Source organism: Mastigoproctus giganteus, chromosome 8 (assembly GCF_048544385.1).
Source record: "Mastigoproctus giganteus isolate SK-2022 chromosome 8, ASM4854438v1, whole genome shotgun sequence".
Taxonomy (NCBI): domain Eukaryota; kingdom Metazoa; phylum Arthropoda; class Arachnida; order Uropygi; family Thelyphonidae; genus Mastigoproctus; species Mastigoproctus giganteus.
In genome coordinates, this window is record NC_143582.1 from 111021212 (window position 1) to 111042518 (window position 21307).

At 37.1% G+C, this 21307-nt stretch overlaps 1 protein-coding gene across 4 annotated transcripts in view; it reads left to right on the top strand.

Moving 5' to 3' along the window:
• LOC150081770 (aldo-keto reductase 1B-like) overlaps positions 1-21307 on the top strand; it is a 182544-nt gene that overhangs the window by 73909 nt on the left and 87328 nt on the right. For all 4 annotated transcript variants that reach the window (XM_090379631.1, XM_090379630.1, XM_090379635.1 and 1 more), the window contains 3 exons: positions 8664-8780; positions 8941-9047; positions 20947-21028. In XM_090379631.1, coding sequence (XP_090235757.1) covers positions 8664-8780; positions 8941-9047; positions 20947-21028 — 306 coding nt within the window. The remainder of the gene's footprint in view (positions 1-8663; positions 8781-8940; positions 9048-20946; positions 21029-21307) is intronic.

A 21307-nucleotide genomic window follows, 5' to 3' on the forward strand; every position in this document is an offset into this window, starting at 1 on the left:
TTCTGCTGAAATTTTCTGTAAGCAATTACAGCAATATCATGTGCCTTTTACTTACCCCCCAATATCAAAGCCAACCTTTGGATTACAGAGTCATGCTCAGCTATAAATGCTTTTACAACTGCCAATTCAAGTAAGGACAGACAGGCCAGAAGTACATTGGGATAATGCTCTTGATTGTGTGCACATAGAATTTAAGTTCGTGCACTGAATTGATGCAGGTGGCCCACACAGTGTTGAGTCAGTTTGGTGTGACATCAGTTCTGGGAAAACAGAAATGAAAATAGGAGTCCTTAATAGGCAAAAACACTGGGTGTAATGAACAACTGTTAAGTTGTATAGAGTGGGCTAGCAAATCAGAATGCTTTTAATGAGGGTTTTAACTTTTCAGATATTGACTGGAACTTGTGGCTTGGTCATTCATGTGGTAACAGAGATTTTATACATTTATTGGACATCTATTTTCTACAGCAGCTTCTTAGAGAGGTATGAAGTGTAAGCAATATGTGTAATCTTGTTATCAGCAGTAACTCTATAATTAAGAAATCACTAGGTAGCAGTGATCATAATATATTTATATGTGATTTACTTAAAGATATAACTGCTGTAAAGGGTGAAGGAAAGGGATGTTCCTTTCTTAAAGGTGACTACAATGGCCTTAGATAGTTTTTAAATTCTTTTCAATTGGACAAACTGATGATGTTACCAACTACAAATTCTAAATGGGAAGCATTCAGGGAAATAATCATAGAAGCTGCTGTGATTTTTGTGCCAACTAAGAGATATTATTCAATCTTTAGACTGAAATGGATTTCAGATGAACTGATGGAAAATTGGTGGATGATTAGGAGACATACAATCCTACGGCAACTACAAACTAGTCTCCCATCAGGTTTTGCAGGTGGGGAGGCAGGCAGATTATAAGAAGTCCTTGGCTAAGAATGCAAAGAAAAGTATCAAAGAATTGTTGCTTATGTTAAAACTAGAAGGAAAGGTATGGACAGCATTTGCTTAATAGATATGAATGGCATAATTATTAATGATCCTATTCGGAATGCTGGCAAACTAAATAAATATTTTGCATCAATATTCACATGTGAAGATTTTCTTGGTGTACTTCTGGCAGTATCCAAAGTAGTATACCAAGTTATAACTGGGAGCTAAATGATTTTGTGATAACTGAGAAAAAATTGGAAAAGAAATTGTTGAAGTTAAAAGTAAATAAGGCACTTAGGGGCAGATCAGATTTATATTAAAAGAAGCTGCTGATCAGAAGGAAAATAGAGTCACTAGTTAAAGAAGTATTTCAGGATCACCTGAACAAGAATGCAGTACAGATAGGCCTTGCATAACGTGAGTTCCATTAACGCGTTTTTCAGTTATCGCTATTTGAAAAAATTATACTACTTTTCACTTAACGTGATGCAAATTTCCAGTTAATGCGATCTTTTTTTTTTAAAAAGATTTGAATGGCATGTTAAACAAACGTTTGCCTGCTGCCCGCTTCAGTGTGTTCCATCAACCATCAGAAGAAGACGTGTTACTTGTTTGTCTCCTGCTAATAAAGTCAATGCAGACTTGCATTTAAAAATTCTAATTTTTAAATGAGCCAGATGAAAATGTTACCGAAGGAGATAACGGTAAAAGAACTAGATGAAATCTTTCGTATCGCAGAGAACTTCAAACAAAAGGTTTTGAGTTTCTCTGCAATATTTATTTTGCCAGGGTTCAGAGAAGATTGTTTGTCGGCTATTGGAAATTGATTGATGAAAAGAGAAAGTCAACACTATTCAAACAACTCTGTTCAAATATTTCCATAGCAAATTGTTTCTTCATTGTATATTTTATTGTCAGAGGTTCCCAAACTTTCTCAGTTCACAGCACCTGTAGTGTCTCAGTAATTTTTTCACGGTGCACCTAGACCAAAAGAAATACCTAACAGTTCCATTTATTAAGTAGTTAGGTCCAAACAACTTAAATGTTGAAACTGTGACTACCTCGAGCTATTAGTTTGCGCGGTGTCCGACAGATGTCGAGTATCGCTGTGTTTCCCTCGAAAATTTAAAACATTACGTGGTGCACGGTTTGGGAACCGCTGTTTTATGCAATAAACATTTAATTCCATAATTATTTTCATTATCTTTTACATGATATACACTTAAAAAGTTATTTAAAAGGTATTTTTAAAATTCTTTATGGACATTCCTGAAGGTCAAGGACCAATTATAAATTATAATTTTTCCTATTGATTATTATATTCGATTAACGCGTTTCCATTTTGCGCAATGCGCTCGGGGGACGAATTAATCGCGTTAATTGAGGTCAGCCTGTATATGGAAATCACAGCTTGGATTTGTTTAGAGGAGATCTTGTCTGACTAATTTGGTTAGTTATGCAGTAACAAAGGAACTAGTTTCAAAAAAATATTGATATTATATATACTTAAATGTCATAAAAGCATTTGAAAAGTTCCACATGCAAGACTGCTGTATAAATTGGAGTTGTTTTGCTTTGGGGACAGTTACTGCTATGGATAAAGGAATGATTGAATGGCAGAATACAGAGGGTGGTTGTAAATGGGCATTGCTCTCCTTGGACTAATGTTATTAGAGGGGTCTCTCAAAGTTTATTGCTGGGTTGTGTATTGTTTTCAATAATTATTAATGACATTGAGGAAGGCATAAATACAATCTAGAAAAATTTAACAGGTGGTTTGAATATGAATTTGTACCACCTAATTTGTATGAATAACATACAAATTATGTGCTACTACTCTCATGGTGGCAAAGAATGAAAGAGATATAGGAATGAAAGAGATGTAGAGAATATAGGAAAGAGATATAGCAAAACTTGAAAGACTTCAGTTCTTCAAATCAGTTTCTCACTTGGAAACTAGGTACCTGCTAGAAGAACTGATTGAAGTGTTTAAGTCATTAAACGGATTGAGTAAACTGAATGCTGATGGCATCATTACTCCTTTAACAATATGCAGAAGGGGATATAAATTGAAAAAGGATGGTTATATGGCATCTGGCTGAAAATTTGCTTTTAATCAGAGAGCGGTTGATAGTTTGAACAAACTTCCATCTAGACTTGTGAAAGTGGGTTGCTTGTATAAATTTATGAAGAAAATAAATTAATCACATCACATCTGATATAATAAATTATTATATGTGATGGACAGATCAGGTTTTTTTTGGCTGATGCATATTATGCGCACTAAATTCGATTGATTAGCACACAGGCCAACTAATACTCTCGATTTACGACGGAGTTCCGATCACTGGCTCATTTTTTTCAATTTCAAGCAGCAGAAGATTTGATGTAATCAGGTATTTGCAAACAGATAAATGTAACAACAGCGTCCAGTGCATAGAAAAAATGGAAAAATAAAAATAACATTTCACAGTAAGAATAATGTCATATGTGCCAAATGTTCATTTGCATTTTTTTTTATATATAGTTATTGTTATATGCAATTTAACTAACAATAGGCATTGTCAATTAAATTGCAAGGATAGCAAAAGAAGTGGTAGTGTTGGTTTTGAAAAAAAGTCCCTTTTGTTTGCTACAAATACCAGTAATCAAAGTGATTACTGGTGTGTGTGTGTGTGTGTTTATATAAGTATAAACACACACACACACACACACACACACACACACACACACACACACACACACATATATTAATACAACTTTTTAATACAACTTATAATATATATAAGTTGTATTAAAAAGTTGTATTAATATATTGAATTAAATATGCATAAATGGATGTGATAGTTACACAAAGTGCCAGCAACTAGCAGGGTGAGGAAAGTAGAAAAAGAAGTGTAGTAGATTTATGAAAGAATGTTAAAATCCTAGAGGTTATCCATAACCTCTAGGATTTATAACCTAGAGGTTATAAATTAAGAAAAATTATGGGCTGAATTACCAAGCCAATATAAAGTGGGGGGAACTGTAAAGGAAAATTAGTACATCAAAATAATATAACACAAATAAAATGAAAATGAAAATGTTATAGCTGTCATCAGATATGGTGGGGGAACATATTTAGAAAATGGTCGAACATAGGTAATGCAAAAATAATTATTGATACATGATCAAGGTATTTTATCAGGGGACTACACCTGACCATGTATCAGGAACTGCATTTCTATACTTGTCCATAGTAGTAGTAGAAGAAAAATGAATGGCCAAAACAAGTCATGATAAAGAAATTAGCACTTTTTAATACAGTATGAACAAGGTAGTCCCAACACAGTGTAATTTATTGAGGTATAAATAATTTAGTTAAAATGAATATGTAGAATTTATTGTAGGATTTAATTCTATGTAGATAGGAAATAAATTTAGAACAAGGAAATGGCATAAGGGTGAAGTATTAATACCTCACCCTTATACCATTTGCTTGTTCTAAATTGGGGAAAAAAAAAAAAAAAAAAAAAAAAGTTATCAATAGGGCTGCTCTTTGTGGATTAATATTAGTGGAGTAAGACAGGGTTCATTGCTGATCCCATTGTTGTTGTCAATGTTTATTAATGGTATTGATAAAGATATATGAGGCCTAATCTCTAAATTTCCACATAATGCAATGGTTGGAAGGATTGGCATTAACTCCTTGACAGTTATCAGGGGTGAGCTGCTGCAACAAAATCTAGTAAAATTAGGTTGATGGGTTGAGAAATGGAAGTTTAGTATCAACAAATTGCAATGCATATGGGTAGGGGTAGCAGTAATCCCAGATTAAAATACCAGTGTGTTACTACACACGGGAAAATGGAGAATGAAAAAAATGTGGAGGTGATAGTGCAGTCAGATATGAAATTCTCTGAGCAGTGCAGACAGGCTTCAAGGAGAGCCCATGGGGTTTCGTCAATCATATACAGAAACCTTGCTAGCAGGGATAAGGTCATTATCCCCTTATATAAGGCCATGGTTAGGCAGCATCTTCAATATTGTATACAGGTCTGGAGGCCTCACTTTAGGAAGAATGTAGATCTGCTCGAATGGGTGCAGAGAAGGGCAACCAGATTGGTGAAGGATACTCTTAAAATTGCAGCATCTCGAGACTAAGCAGTTAAAAAAACTAAGCAGTTTGGAGACGGGGAATATATTGTGTAAAAAGGATAGATGGAACAGGACTAGGATATGTCTGCCAGTTGCAAAAGTTGATGATGTTGTAAAGCATATATCATCTTTTAAGGGCACAAAAGGTGATATTGTTGTACACGTTGGCACCAATGACATTAAGAGTAGGAGATCTGCAGATTTACTTAACAAGTACAGGTCAATGTTGTAAAAAAGTCGTGAATTAGGGTTAAATTTGAAAGTATCTGCAATTCTGCCCAGACACGATAGGAGGGAGTATATGATGAAAGCCTTGTCAATCAATTCAGCCCTGGAGGAAATGTGCAAGGCTCAAGGGGTAGAATTTTTTTTCAGTGTGGTCTGTGCTTGTTAACAGGAGAGACTGTTTCTATAGGGATTGGATACACTTAAATAGAAAGGGTGCAAGAATATTTGCTGATGCTATCGAGGCAGTGTTAGGTGGGTCGGAAAACTGCTAGCTTGGGGGGGGGGATTCACAGACTAAAAGGTTAAAAGTAGCCGCAGGCAGAGATGAAGGTGATTCTTGCACAACTTCTATTAGAATAAGTAGCGACCTGGAGCGAGGGGAGTGCAGGGGGTTTTAAGGACTGATGGCAGTCATCGTGAAACAGGTGGGTATATGGGATGTGTTAGGGTAACTAATAATAAGGATAGGTACATGTATACTTGCATGTATACCAGTGCTAGAAGTACAGTAAATAAATTTGAAGAATTTGAAGTGTTGGTCAAGACATCAAAGGCGGATATTGTTGGGATAGCAGAGATGTGGTGTCACACAGATAAAAGGAATGCAGAACTGGAATTTTGGGAGTACAAATTACAGGATAGGAAGGGAGGAGGTGTTATGCTGTTAATTAAGAAAAACATAAATTCAAAAGAAGTGCATCCAGTTGATATAGATGAACAGTGCGCTGTTGAGTCAGTTTAGAGTGACATAAGCACTGCGAAAGCAAAAATAAGAGTAGGAGTGTGTTATAGGCCTAATGACCCAAATGAGTACAATGAACAATTGTACAGAGAAATAGAGTGGGCTTGTAAATCAGAATGTCTTATAATGGGGGATTTTAACATCCCAGATATTGACTGGAACTTGTGGATTGGTCACATCCACAAGTTCCATTGGTCACATATGGGATGCATATAAATTATCAAGCGACTCGGAAGCCTATGGCAGATATAAGCTAATCTGTAATCAGGTCACAAAGGAGGTTAGGCAGGTGAAGGCAGATTACGAGAAATCTTTGGCAAAAGATGCTAAGAAAAACAGCAAGGATTTCTTTACTTTTATAAACTCTAAAAGGAAGGGGATGAATCTGATTGGTCCACTTGATATTGATGGTTCGACTGTTGATGATCCTGCTCAGATAGCAAACAAACTGAATGAGTATTTTGCATCTACACATGAGGATTTATTAAGGTTTGAAAATGGCAGAAGGTTATCAAATTGTAGCAGGGTGCTCAATGATTTTGTAATAACTGAGATCAAAGTGGAAGAGAAATTGTTGAAGTTAAACGTAAGAAAAGCACCTGGGGTGGATGGGATCTATCCAGTTATATTAAAGGAGGCGGCAAAGCAACTAAGCAAACCCTTAGCCATAATTATGAGAGCATCCTTGGACTCAGGGGATGTCACCACGGACTGGAGGTGTACAAATGTATCACCAATTCACAATGGGGATCGAAGGGTGACATGAGTAATTACAGACCAGTTATTTAACTTCTGTTCCAGGTAAAATAATGGAGTCACTGGTTAAAGAAGCATTGCAGGATCATCTAGACAAGATTGCAGCAATAATTCAGACACAGCATGGGTTTGTTAAGGGAAAGTCTTGTCTGACAAATTCGATAGGATATTATGATGTGGTTACAAAGGAACTGGATGCAAAAAATAATTTTGATATCATATATTTGGATTTCAGGAAAGCTTTTGACACTGTTGCGCATGGAAGACTATTGTACAAATTGGAGCAGAATGGTATTAAGGGTAAGTTGCTACAATAGTTAAAAGGATGGTTGAGTGGGAGAAGACAGAGGGTGGTAATTAATGGGTGCTGGTCTTCGTGGACTAATGTTATTAGTTGGAGTCCCACAGGGTTCGGTGTTAGGTCCTCTGTTGTTTTGTATATTTATCAGTGATATTGATGAAGGTATATCAGGCTTAGTGTCGAAGTTTGCAGATGATACGAAGGTTGGCAGGGTTGTTAATGACAGTAATGGCAGTGTGCTACTGCAGCAGGATCTAGATAATTTGGGCAGATTGGGCTAAGAAGTGGCAACTGAAGTTTAACCTTGACAAATGCAAAGTACTGCGTATGGGTAGAAATAACCTCAGAGAAATGTACCAACTGTGTGGTACTACACATAAAATGATAGAAAATGAAAAAGACCTGGGAGTAATTGTGCAGTCAGATATGAAGTTTTCTGAGCAATGCAGACAGGCTGCCAGGGCAGGTCATGGGGTTTTGTCAATGATATATAGGAATTTTGTTAGCAGGGAGAAGGAGGTGATTGTCCCTCTGTATAAAGCAATGGTCAGGCCACGCCTTGAGTACTGCGTACAGGTCTGAAGGTCTCATTTTAGGAAGGATGTAGATTTGCTTGAGCGTGTACAGAGAAGGGCAACAAGATTGGTGAGGGGAATGAAGGGATCCTCTTACCAAGAGAGGCTTAAGTTCTACAAATTGCACTGGCTGGAAACTAGGGACCTGCACGGTGATCAGATTGAGGTGTATAAGGCCTTGAATGGATTGAGCACGCTGAATTCTGATGGGATTCTTCCACTTGTTCAGATTACGAACCTAAGGGGGCATAAATTCAAATTAAGAAAAGACAGATGTAGAATAGATGTGCGGAAATTTGCCTTTAGCCAGCGGGTGGTTAATTGCTGGAACAAACTTCCATCTGTCATTGTGGAAGTTGATAGGTTAAATAAATTTGAGGAACTGGACAGGCATTTGGAGGGAATGGTGTGTGTTTTTTTTTTTTTTTTGGCTGATGCTGCATAAGCTCATACACTTGCTTTCTTGCATCACATGCCACTACTACTACTACAAGGAGATCTGATTGAGGTGTTTAAAGCCTTGAATGGATTGAGTATGCTAAATTTTGATGCCATTCTTCCCATTGCATACGTGATGGGCATAAATTCAAATTGAAGGATGGTTGCAGGATATGCGAAAGTTTGCCTTCCACAAGTGGGTGGTTGATTGTTGGAAGAGACTTCAATCGGTTGTTGTGGAAGTGGGTTATTTGAATAAATTTAAGGAAGAACTAGACAGATTCTTTTGGGAGGGGTGTTATGTATGGGTGAATTGTGTTGTTTTTTTTTTTTTGCGAAGCATTGCAAGCTGTTTTCTTACATTATTTGCCACTACTAATACTAGCTAAGCAGCATGTCCAATTATAATTCTGTTCAGTGTTTATTGCTTATTTTAACTTATATTACATTTTTATTTGTGCATTCATTTTTATTATTTATATGCTTCTCAAATGATTCTTTTTTAGTTTACTATTGTATGTTGATTAAACATGTTAGTAATTTTCCTTTCTAGGGCATGGAAGAATGTTATCAACAAGGGTTAGTTCGCTCTATTGGTATATCAAACTTCAACAGTGAGCAAATTACCCGAATTATGAGTATGGCAGCGATTAAACCTGTTATGATTCAGGTCAGTTGACAACTTGGTTACGTTACAGAAACTTTTAATTTTATTTCTATCTCATGAAAAACTGCTTTCTAAATTTTAGAAATTCATGGCAGTTTAATAATTGCATTTAATATCATACACTACATGCACATAAGATGATTTATTTTCATTCTTAATATAGGTGGAATGCCATCCATATTTAAATCAGAGCAAACTAATAGAATTCTGTGCTAATTTAAACATCAAACTAACAGCATATAGCCCATTAGGCTCACCTGATAGACCTTGGTAAGTTGATACTAAAGAATTTCCTTTTTACCAAAATTCTAAATAGAATTAAATATTTACCAGTATACTTTATTTCATCATGTTGAAAAATATTCAGCTTAGAATATCATCAAGAAACTCGTGACCTTGAACTTGAAGCAGTACTTTCACGATCTTGAAAGCTGATTTCGCGATTATCTAAACTTAATGTTTTAACTGCCATAATGCAATTTTTTCCCATGATTTATAAATTTTTATTCTCTGAATAATCACCTAATTCCCAAAGAGGCACCCTTTGATACCTCTTCAATTAGGAAAGATCATAGGTCTAATAGGAAATAAACAAATACTTGAATACTTAGAAATGATCAATGCCACCAGAGATACACAAGGTGAGATCAAAAGATTCAGGACTTTGTGAATACAATTTGTGTTTGCTCTTCAGATATTTTTGAAATATTTAGTCCTGAAGATCAAACAAAATATTTTATTTTGTAACTTAGAACATCTAGAAGTTTTTATAGTAGGTACACATTTTTGTTGCATATTTGTAATGGTTTATTTTTATCTGTTCTCGATGGTAAATAATTTCAACAATTTTTTAGAATTCTGCCTTGAATCTACGAAACATTGTGCTTTCTCCAATGATTGTTGAAGCATAGTATGAAAATGCTTTGTCAAGATGTAGGATATATGAATGGTTCAAGTGATTCGAAGTTGGGTGCAATATTAGCATTATCATTAGTTGAGACTGCTGCACAAATTGGAGCAGTGTGGCATTGGAGGCAAATTGCTGCTATGGATAAAGGGATGGTTGAGGGGGAGAAGACAGAGTGGTAATCAATGGACACTGCTCATCGTGGACTAATGTTATTAGTGGAGTCCCTCAGGGTTCAGTATTGGGTTCATTATTGTTTTCTGTATTTATAAATGATATTGATGATGGTATATCAAGCTTAATGTCCAAGTTTGCAGATGATACGAAGGTTGGCAGGGTTGTCAAGGACACTACTGACACTATGCTGCTGCAACAGGATCTGGAAAGGTTGAGCAGATGGGCTGAGAGGTGGCAAATGAAGTTTAACATTGACAAATGTAAAGTACTACATATGGGAAACAGCAACCCCAGAGCAACGTATCAACTCTATGGTACTACACTGACAGTGGTAGAGAATGAAAGGGACCTGGGGGTGGTTGTGCAGGCAGATATGAAGTTCTCTGACAGTGCAGACGGGCTGCAAGAGTAGCTCATGATGTATTGTCAATATAGGAATTTTTCTAGCAGGGATAAGGAGGTGATTATTACCTTGTATAAGGCAATGGTCAGGCCACACCTAGAGTACTGTATACAGGCCTGGAGGCCTCATTTCAAGAAGGATGTAGAGCTGCTGGAATGAGTACAGATAAGGGCAACAAGATTAGTGAATGGAACAAAGGGGTGCTCTTACGAAGAAAGGTTTTGCAAATTACAGTGTCTGGAGACTAGGCACCTGCGAGGTGATCTGATAGAGGTGTATAAAGCCTTGAATGGTTTGAGCATGCTCAGTGCTGATGGGATCCTTCCTCTTGCTCAGAATAATCACCTGAGAGGGCATAAATTCAAATTGAGGAAAGACATATGTAGGATAGACGTGCGGAAATTTGCCTTTAGCCAGTGGGTGGTTGGTTGGTGGAACAGACTTCCATCCCCTGTCGTGGAAGTTGATAGCCTAAATAAGTTTAAGGCTCAGCTGGACAGGTATTTCGAACGAACAGAGGGGTGAAGTGGAAGTGGTTATTTTTTATTTATTTATTTATTTATTTATTTTTTTTTTTGGCTGATGCTGCATAAGCTTGCTTTCTTGCATCAAATGCCTATGCCAATGCTAATATGATACAAGAAAGCAAGCTTAGAGGGGGAAAAAAAAAGACCTTCCCATTTCACCCATCCGGTCATTCCAAATGTTTGTCTAGTTCAGCTTTAAATTTATTTAAGCTAACAACTTCCACAACAACAGATGGAAGTCTGTTCCAGCAATCAACTACCTGCTGGCTAAAGGCAAACTTCTGTATATCTATTCTACAACTGTCTTTCCTCAGTTTGAATCTATGCCCCCCTCAGGTTCTTAATCTCAGTAAGTGGAAGTATCCCATCAGCATTGAGCCTGCTCAAACCATTGAAGGCCTCGTACACCTCAATCAGATCACCTTGCAGGTGCCTGGTCTCCAGATGCTGCAATGTACAGAATTTAAGCCTCTCCTGTTAAGTGGACTCCTTTGTTCCTCTCATCAATCTTGTTGCCCTTCTCTGTACTCATTCTAGCAACTCTACATCCTTCCTAAAATGAGGCCTCCAGACCTGTATGCAGTACTCAAAGTGTGGCCTGACTATTACTTTTACAAATGTATAATCACCTCCTTGTCTCTGCTAGCAAAATTCCTATATATTATTGGCAAAACTCCATTCTATATCATATACAGGATGTCTCAAAAATATTGGTACAAGCGTTTAGGGGAGGTAGGTAACATCTAAAGGAATGTGAATTGCATAGGAACCCATAACCAGAAAAGTCACCGTAAGTTGGTAGAGCGTGGTAGTCGCTGCATGAAGAGCATGTATCAATATACGAACTGTGAGCTGGCAGACATGCACCTAGTGTATGGATTAGCCAGAGGGCAATGGACGAGCCGATCAACGAATTTATGGAGAACGCTTCCAGACAGACATGTACCGGACCACCGTTTGTCTGCACGTGTGCATCAAAATTTGTGTGAGTATGGTCATTTAGAGGTAACAGGAATAGTGCGGCAAGACCACGTTCGACGTGAACTCCCGCCATAGAAGAAAGTGTGTTGAATGCCGTCCAGAATAATCCTACTACCATCACACGTGCCGTTGCCTCTGCTTTAGGAGTGTCTCGTTGCAGTGTTCAGCGTGTCTGGCACGATGATTCCTTACACCTCTTTCATCTCCAATGGGTTCAGTTACTGCTCTCCCAAGATCATCTTACACGTGTGGCTTTTACGCAGTGGTTTGTCCAAGAAAGTGTTCAAGGCTTGAATTTTCCAGCCTATGTTTTGTTCACGGATGAGGCTTATTTCACTTGGGAAGACTTATTAAATCAGCACAATGCTAATGTGTGGGCTCACGACAACCCACACGGTGTGCACCCCCATGCGGCACAACATCGCTTCGCTATAAATGTGTGGGCAGGTATGGCCGGTGACTACTTAGTCGGCCCATACCTGTTACCATCCCGCATGAACTCCGCTAAATATCGGATCTTTCTTGAACAAGTTCTACCAGAGTTACTTGATGATGTTCCAGCAAATGTGAGATGCAACATTTGGTTTCAACATGACGGGGCGCCTGCCCATTATGGAAGGTGTGTTCGTGACCATTTGAACAGACGTTTTGGGCGTCGATGGATTGGCAGTGTTGGACCCGTTTGCCTGGCCCCTGTGCTCACCTGATTTATCGAGCCTTGATTTCTTTCTGTGAGGGATCCTCAAATTTTTCGTGTATGAATCGCCTGTGGAGATGGAAATGGATCTCGTGGCGAGACTCATCTGCGCTGCTCCTACTGTTGAAGAAACTCCAGGTGTGTTCAACAGTGTCCGCCAATCTATGCTGCGTCGGTGTCATGCCTGCATCGCATCTCGTGGTGGAACCTTCGAGCATCTGTTGTAACATCATGAAATTCATCGATCTCGTACTCCATTGTTAATATTATGTCAAATAAATGTTTGCCGCTAATTACTGTCTTGTCATTTCTGCTTCTTGTGCCTCTGCTACTACTTTCCCGTGACGTTTCCGGTTATGGTTTCCTATGCGATTCCCATTCCTTTAGATGTTACCTACCTCCCCTAAACGTTACCAATATTTTTGAGACACCCTGTAGAATTATGCAAGTTGTGGATGACCTTGCCTATCAGCAAATAATGATTTTGGCTCCTTCATTGGAAATATTATTCAAGGCAATTTTCAAATAAGAATTAAAGACAACTTCAATTTGGTTTATCATATAGTAGTTCCCAAATCATCATATCTGATATTTCAAACCTGAAAGATCTATTATGGTCATTGAAGGGTCAACATGATAACATAGACCAGCGTTTCCCAAACTGTGTTCTGTGAAAAATCGCAAATAAATAAGTTTGGGAAACTCTGACTTAGACTATAATGATAAGCATTTCTCTGCTTGCATAGGAATTTCTTTCATATCTAAAATGTGAAAAGATTATGTTAACAACTTTTGTCTTCAAGTTTTTAACAACAGAATCTAGTGAAACAGTAGTTGAACTATCAAATGTACTCATTGAATATGTGATTTTGATTCAGGATTTATAAAAATAGCAATGAAAGCAAATCTCTTGAATTGGAGGTCATACTGTTAATGTGAATGTGTACTTGTATTGATAAAACAAGCAAGGAAGAAAGCTTATCTAACATCAAAATCTTGGGGGGGGGGGGGTATTTGTCTAATCTGCCTCTGAATTTAGATATGCTTCCAAGGTGCACAAGAGTCTTTAGATTAAAATCTACATAATGGGAGTTTGTTCCAAAAGTCAGTTACTGTTGGGAATAAATGAAAATTTTTGGACATCCATTCTACAATCATCCACTCATTTTGAATTTGCCTCCTTGTGCATGTCATGTGATTAGGTGTTAAAGATACCTGTCCCCCACCCACAGATGTCTGGTTTCCAACACTAACTTACAGAATAAAGGTCTCTCTTAATAAGAATTCCCTATTGTTGCCCTTAACCAATTTTGTTATTTTTCTTTGTGTCTGTTCCATTAGGTCCATCTCATTCCTAAAATATGATTTCCAAGGTTGTGAAATAATCAAGATATGGCCTAACCATTGGTTTTATATAATAGAATGAATATCTCTTTGTTTAAACTGGAAAGTTCTTGTATATCATTGACAGAACCCTTGCAGCCCATCTACACTTTTTATGAACTTCATATCACATTGTATAGTTATAAGGTCGTTTCATTATCAATTATTTTCAGTTTGGTGTTACTGAAGTGGTATATTACCCTAGAATTAGCCATTTAGATTTAAGTCCTTCCATTTCCCACTGTTATACTCACCTGCCTTTTCTCCTTTGAAGTACTCTCCTTCCATATCAAGGCAATTCCTCTAATGTTTGATGAAAGTTGTTGAAAAGCAAACTTTGTTAATTGTTTTCATGAGTATTGTTTGTGAGATATTCATTTGTGTGAACTATGTTCATACACTTTGGAATGCTCTTGTAGTGATGGTTCTTTTGATTGTGTGGAACATAGATAATATTGGTGGTGAAGGAGGTAAGACAGTGACTTGTCTTTTCAAAAAAAAAAAAAAACTGTTGTATAGACAGTGCTTCATGTTGGGAGGGGGCATATTACCGTGCAAGAGGAATCAATTTATGGATTCCCACATCTCAGGGTAGCAGCGACAGATATTCATGAGTAAGTCTGTGGAATACTTTTAAGTCTTGATTTAACAGTTACACTTCCAGGGACAAACTCCTTACGAATAACCCCTTTTTCATCAAAAAGCAACCAACAGGGATGTCACTCCTGACTTTTGTGCATGATCATTTTTTGAGGGAGGTGATACAGTTCCCTTCCACAATTTAGCCTGTGACTTTGTGGAAGGTTATATTATTGGAAGCACAATCTTTCATCTCTAGTATCAACTTGGCATATCATTCATTCATTCATTCATTATTAGAGAGAGGGAGAGAGAGAGAGGACTCACCAAGAAAGAGAAGAATGATGATATCCAGCTCAGGACCCTGGTTGTGCCATACTCACCAGATATGAGCCCTTGGGGTGACATATTGGTTTATTTAATGGCCTTTGATGCCAATGCAATATAAAACACCAAACAATAACATCATCTCTACCAATAATGGGAGTAATGAAGGTGTTGTATTAAGTGAAGTTTGAAGGTTTTTCAATACAAATCATAGGCAGCTTTCTTTTGTTCTGGTGTTTGGCTACACAGAACCCACCTCACATACAGTTTTATTTTTTCTCAAATGCTCAGTTAAAAACTTGGTGACAACTGATGCAGAAAAATTATAATATTGAAAAGAAGAGGTTAAATTAGTTAAAGCCCAGTTCTCTGTTGTAAATGGAGAATCAGTTTTTTGTTTAAGTTGTTTGATCCTTTCACCTATATCATAACTGCCGCTTTCACCTATATCAAAATAGTATTTGAAGAGAAGAATATAAAAATACCACTAACTTATCACATTTAGATCACCTGTATCGCTAGATGATTAGCATATGAAGGGGGGGGATTTTACTTTTGATTCTTTCCACTATCAAATCAGTGTATTTACTGGATGGTGCGGAAAGATAGCCAACTCCTTTGTAATAAATACAAGCACCTTCTTTCTTTGTCACAGTAGAGGACATTGCAACAGCATCAAGCTCATTATCAGGAATAAGAAATGTTTCCACAATGGCTAAAGAATCATATGTTGGTGGACCACAGATTATTAATTACAGAAATTTTACTTCTGATATTCTGCACATTTCAGTACAGAGCCTAAATGAGGTACCTTAGAAATAATATGAAGTGAACAATTTTCTTTTTGAGAAAATGTAAGCTTCTTTTTTGCTCTTCTATCACAAATCATTTTATACAGAATCTTATAATTTAGCTTGTTGTAGAAAACCTTATTTTAGCCTGTATGTGATTGAGAATATAAAACTGGGATGCTTGAAACTGGACATCGAGGCAAGCTTAAATAAACCAAACAAGAGAGCCATAGGCACAAGAGTATAAAAACTCTAGAAATTTATTACAAGGCTCGGATGATGATGCCTCTTAATTTCTAGTTAATTGACTGCCAGTGTATATTCTTTATACTCAAAACAGATCATATATTGTGTTTTTGGAAGAAACTGGAAGAATAAATATGGTTGCAGAAGAAATACAGTAGGCATTGTTAATGAAATTGCACGGACAGGGAAAGAAGAGGTAGTAGTAAGTCTGAAAATTGTGCCATTTTCAGTTGCTGCAGAGGGCAGTAATCAAAGTGATTCCAATTCCATCTCATTGTGGTGTGACCTTTCCTAATAAAAACAATTACCAAATTTATAGCAACTTTCTCTCAGTGCCAACAATGGATTCTATTAGCAGAATATTGGGTATCATCTTCTGAACAGCCAGAAAGCATGCTTGAGTCCTTTAAAAAAAAAAAAGTCTTGCACTTTTTATTGATAATTGGCATTAGCATTAGTAGAGGCATACAATGAAAGAAAGCAAGCTTATACAGCATCAGGGGGAAAAAAAAAAAAAAACCTTCCCATTTCACCCATCGATTCATTCCAAATATTTGTCTAGTTCTGCCTTTAATTTATTTAAGCTATCAACTTCCACAATGACAGATGGAAGTTTGTTCCAGCGATCAACTACCTGCTCGTTAAAGGTAAATTTCCACACATATATTTGACAATTGTCTTTCCTCAATTTCAGTTTATGCCCCCCCAGGTTTGTAATGTGAGCAAGAGGAAGAATCCTATTAGCATTGAGCCAACCCAATCCATTCAAGGCCTTATGCACCTCAATCAGATCACCTTGCAGGTTCCTAGTCTCCAGATGCTGCGATTTGCAGAACTTAAGCCTTTCTTCATAAGAGCACTCCTTTGTTCCCCTCACCAGTCTTGTTGCCTTCTCTGTACTCATTATAGCAACTCTACATCCTTCCTAAAATGAGGTTTCAGACCTGTACGTAGTACTTGAGATGTGGCCTGACCATTATACAAGGGGATAATCACCTCCTTATCCCTGCCTTCAAAATTCCTGTATGTCATTGACAAAACCACATGACCTACTCTGGCAGCCTGTCTGCACTGATCAGAAAACTTAATATCTGACTGCACAATTACCCTCAGGTCTCTTCATTCTCCACTACCCTGAATGTAATACCACCCAGTTGGTATATTACTCTGGGGGTTACTGCTACCCATATGCAGTACTTTGCATTTGTCAATGTTAAACTTCAGTTGCCACTTCTCAGCCCATCTGCCCAACTTTTCCAGATCCTGTTGCAGCAGCATACTGCCATTACTGTTATTAACAACCCTGCCAACCTTTGTATCATCTGCAAACTTTGACATTAAGCTTGATATACTTTCATCAATATCATTGATAAATATACAAAACAACAATGGGCCCACCACTGAATCCTGGGGGACACCACTAATAACATTAGTTCAAAAAGAGCAGTGTCCATTGCTTACCACTCTCTGTTTTCTTCCATTCAACCATCCTTTTATCCATTTAGCAACTTTACCTTAATGCCATACTGCTCCAATTTGTATAGTAGTCTTCTATGTGCAACAGTATCAAAAGCTTTCCTGAAATCCAAGTATATGATATCAAAATTATTTTTTGCATCCAGCTCCATAGTATCCAGTCAAATTGGTCAGACAAGACTTCCCCTTAACAAACCCATGCTGTGTCTGAACTATTACTGCAGTGTTGTCTAGATGATCCTGCAATGCTGCTTTAACCAGCAACTCCATTATTTTCTCTGGAACAGAAGTCAAACTAACAGGTCTGTAATTACTTGTGTCACCCTTTGATTCCCCTTTGTGAATTGGAGATAATATTGAGCAGTAAAGTCAAAATAAGAGAAATTTTAAAATATTTAAAAGCATTTATATGTACAAAATATTTATTTTTCCAAAATGTCAGTTTTGCAAAGAAACTCACTTTGCAATGCTTGCTGCCATTGGAAACTCTCTACCTGTAGCCTGTACACATTAGGAAATCTCATCACTGCCAAGTCCAATGGGCATCCTGAGAACTCTCATACAAAAGGGATAGCCATTTCTTAAGATTTGCTGCACAACTTACATGGCAAATGTGAACCCATGGTTTATCTTGACTTACTGTGTCATACTCAAAATATAACCTGTTTGCTATTTTCACTAAAGCAATCATGTTTCTTTTTCAGTTTTTCACCATGAATTTGCTACAGATATAACAGAAGTAAGCTGGCTTGATGCATGAGGTAGCATGCTAAGTGACTTTTTTAATTAAAAAAAAATAAAAAGTTCAAAACTAAATATTCATAAACTTACTGAATACTAACAACAAAATGGGAAAATGGCAATCAACAGGCAGTTTAGTAGCAAGTTCTACCTATTGTAACCAAGCATGCATGCTTACTGGATACAGTGCAGTGCCTTTCACTTCATTTACTGTCATTAGGTGTGTGTGCATGCAATATGAAAAGGAAGAAAGTGACAAAGATGAGAGTGTTTCAGTATGATTATTCTGTCATCGATACACAGAATAATCATACAGAATAAAATAATACAGAATATTTTAATTTTTGGACTAATTATTGGATTACACACACACACACACACACACACACACACACACACACATATATGTTGTTAGCTAAAGTAATACTTTAGCTAACAACAGATTTTTTACTTTAGTTAACTTTTGTTAACAACAGATAAGAAAGAAAGTATTAAAGGAAGATTTACTTTAGTTAACAACAAATAAGAAAGAAGGTATTACTTTAGCTAACATGAGGTATTTCGTCACGGAACTACACCTGACCATGTATCAGGAACTGCCTTTCTATACTTGTCCATAACGTTGGAAGAGAAATAAAGCTTAAAAGAATAAAATTATAAGGGATAAAGCAACACCTCTCTCACACACAGTATGGACAAGGTAGTCCCAACACAGTCAGTGTTGAGACTGTGTTGGGACAGTTTTTCTTCTCTGCTCACTTCTTTGCTCACTATATTAGGTGCACATATTCTCAATTCTCTCCACAAGATGTTCCTCTGTCCCCAAGCTTCTCAAAACCTCCCACACTTTCTCTCTCTTTACGGCATCAAATGCTTTCTTTATATCCAAAAATGCCATCCATAATTCTTTGTGTTCATAACACTTTTCCATCAGTTGCCTGATGCAGATAATTAGTTCCACTGTTGATCTGCCAGGCCTAAAGCCGTACTGTTCCTCGGCCATCCTATTTTCAATCGTTCCTCTTATCTAACACTCTCTCATACAGCTTAAATCACATGTGATGCCTCTATAATTGGAACACTTTTTCCTGTTTCCCTTCTTGAACAACGGAATGATCAAACCTTCTTTCCAGTCCTTCGGCACCTGTCTCTCATCCCAGATCTTACAGAACAGTCTGTATGTCCACACTATCCCTGTCTCGCGTGTAGCCTACAGCATTTGTCCATTTATCTCATCCATACCAGCAGACTTATGTCTTGATGTATTTCCATGCCTGCACTACATCATTCCAAGTCAAGTTTGTTTGCTCTCTCTCTCTCTCTCTCTCTCTCTCTCTCTCTGTATCTTTGCTTTCATCCTCTCTTTTTCGATCAACCTGCCTTTGTCCTGCACGTTCGACAGATTTTCAAAATACTTCTTCCAGGTTCCTCTTATCTCTTCGTCTTTGGTTATTAGGTTCTCATTCTCTTCCATCAAGTATTTGCTCTGTTCACCATCTCTTCTCCTTACCATACCATACAGTGTCTTTTTATTACCATCGATATCTTGTCATAGAGTTTCACTCCTTTCTTCCAACCACAGTCTTCTTTCCTCATTAACTATCCTGTTGGCCTCTCTTTTCACGGTTTCATATCTCTCTTTATTCTTGTCATTTCTGTTCTGAAAGTAGGTCCTGAATGCATTATTCTTTATTTTCACAAATAACAACAAATTCTGTAGACTCTTGAAAGTTTTATTGAACTGTATTTTAGATCATCTTTAAATCACTGAACCGATCATTGTGGAAGGCCTTTATTTGGCACTGGATATTTGCTGTTTTGTCACGTCACTGGCTACTATAAATTGCATAAAACCCTTGGAGCAGAATGGCACCTCCGTAGCCAGGTGGGCAGGAGCAGCAGCGCATAGCACACGCTTCTTGATTAGACTGGGATTCGACCCCGTGACCACCAAATATGGAGGATGCGGAAAGGTCAGGGAATGGCTACTGCATATTCCCGGAGCAATATGGCCTTAGTTGCTAATGCTCCTAAAAACCAAATAATAATTGGAGCAGAACACATGTATTATCATTTCAAAACTGGAATATTGGGTATGCATATGTTCTTATTTGCATATATTTCAGGTAAGTTTTCACATAAGATAGTAACTCTGATGGTAGGACTGTATTAGGGCGGCCAGACTTAAAAAAAAAAAAAAAAAAAGGGAAAAAAGCAACATTTTTATATTATTAATTTTCAATTGCAATTTCTTTCTATTTTGTATATAAAAAAAAAAAAAGTTACTATGTATTTGCAGTATATAAAAATCATTAATTTTTGTGAGACATTCCATACAAATACATAGTATGGTACTTAATAGCACAGTAGTATATATTTAGTTTTTAAGATGATTTGATTGCCCAAGTTGTATCATGCTATTTATACCTCATAATAAAAAAATATTGGAATCACAACACCTATACTAGAGCCAGAATTCAAATGCACAACCTTTATTTTTTAGGGAACTATATTACCTGCTGGACTAATCCAGCATTATGGATTAAGGTTGGTGACATCATCATTCTGTTGTGGTCATAGAGATCAGAGCTACTATGTTATGTAATAAAGGTATTATATAATGTAGTATCTAATAATCAAAAAAAATTCCACATTATTTGGTTATTCTTTCTTGATTAGAGCCTGCACTGCAAAGCTTTAGACTTCTAAACTTGGCATGCCTGCGTGTGCACACACACACACACACACACATGCATGCCAGTTTTGCAATGGAAGCAGTGTCTTCTATGAAAAGCTTGATTGCAATTTTAAATCCTTCAGAGGAGTAGCAAAAATCTTTAGCTTTTGTATCTTAATATTAGTAATATGTTAATATGCATTGTTATATTTTGCCTACAAAATTTCGAAGTTTGTGATAACTTATTGTTTTAATAGGGCAAAAGATGATGATCCATCGCTATTGGATGACTCAAAAATTAGAGAAATAGCTACTAAATACCATAAATCTGCTGCACAAGTAAGTAACATTTGCAGCTGACAGTTGATGCCATCATTATCTTTTGATATTTTCCTGTAATACTAAGATGTTTGCAAATTCGCTACATGCAATTTTTATTATTAATATAACAGATTGAGTGGCCACTTTATTAGGTACATCTACTTAATAGCAAATCGGTTCCCATTTCAACATCAGAACAGCCTGAAGTCATGACCTCAACCATTCTGGGGGGGGGGAAATGCTGGTCCATGTTGACTCACTGCTTTACACAGTTACTGCAAATTGGATGGTTGTCTC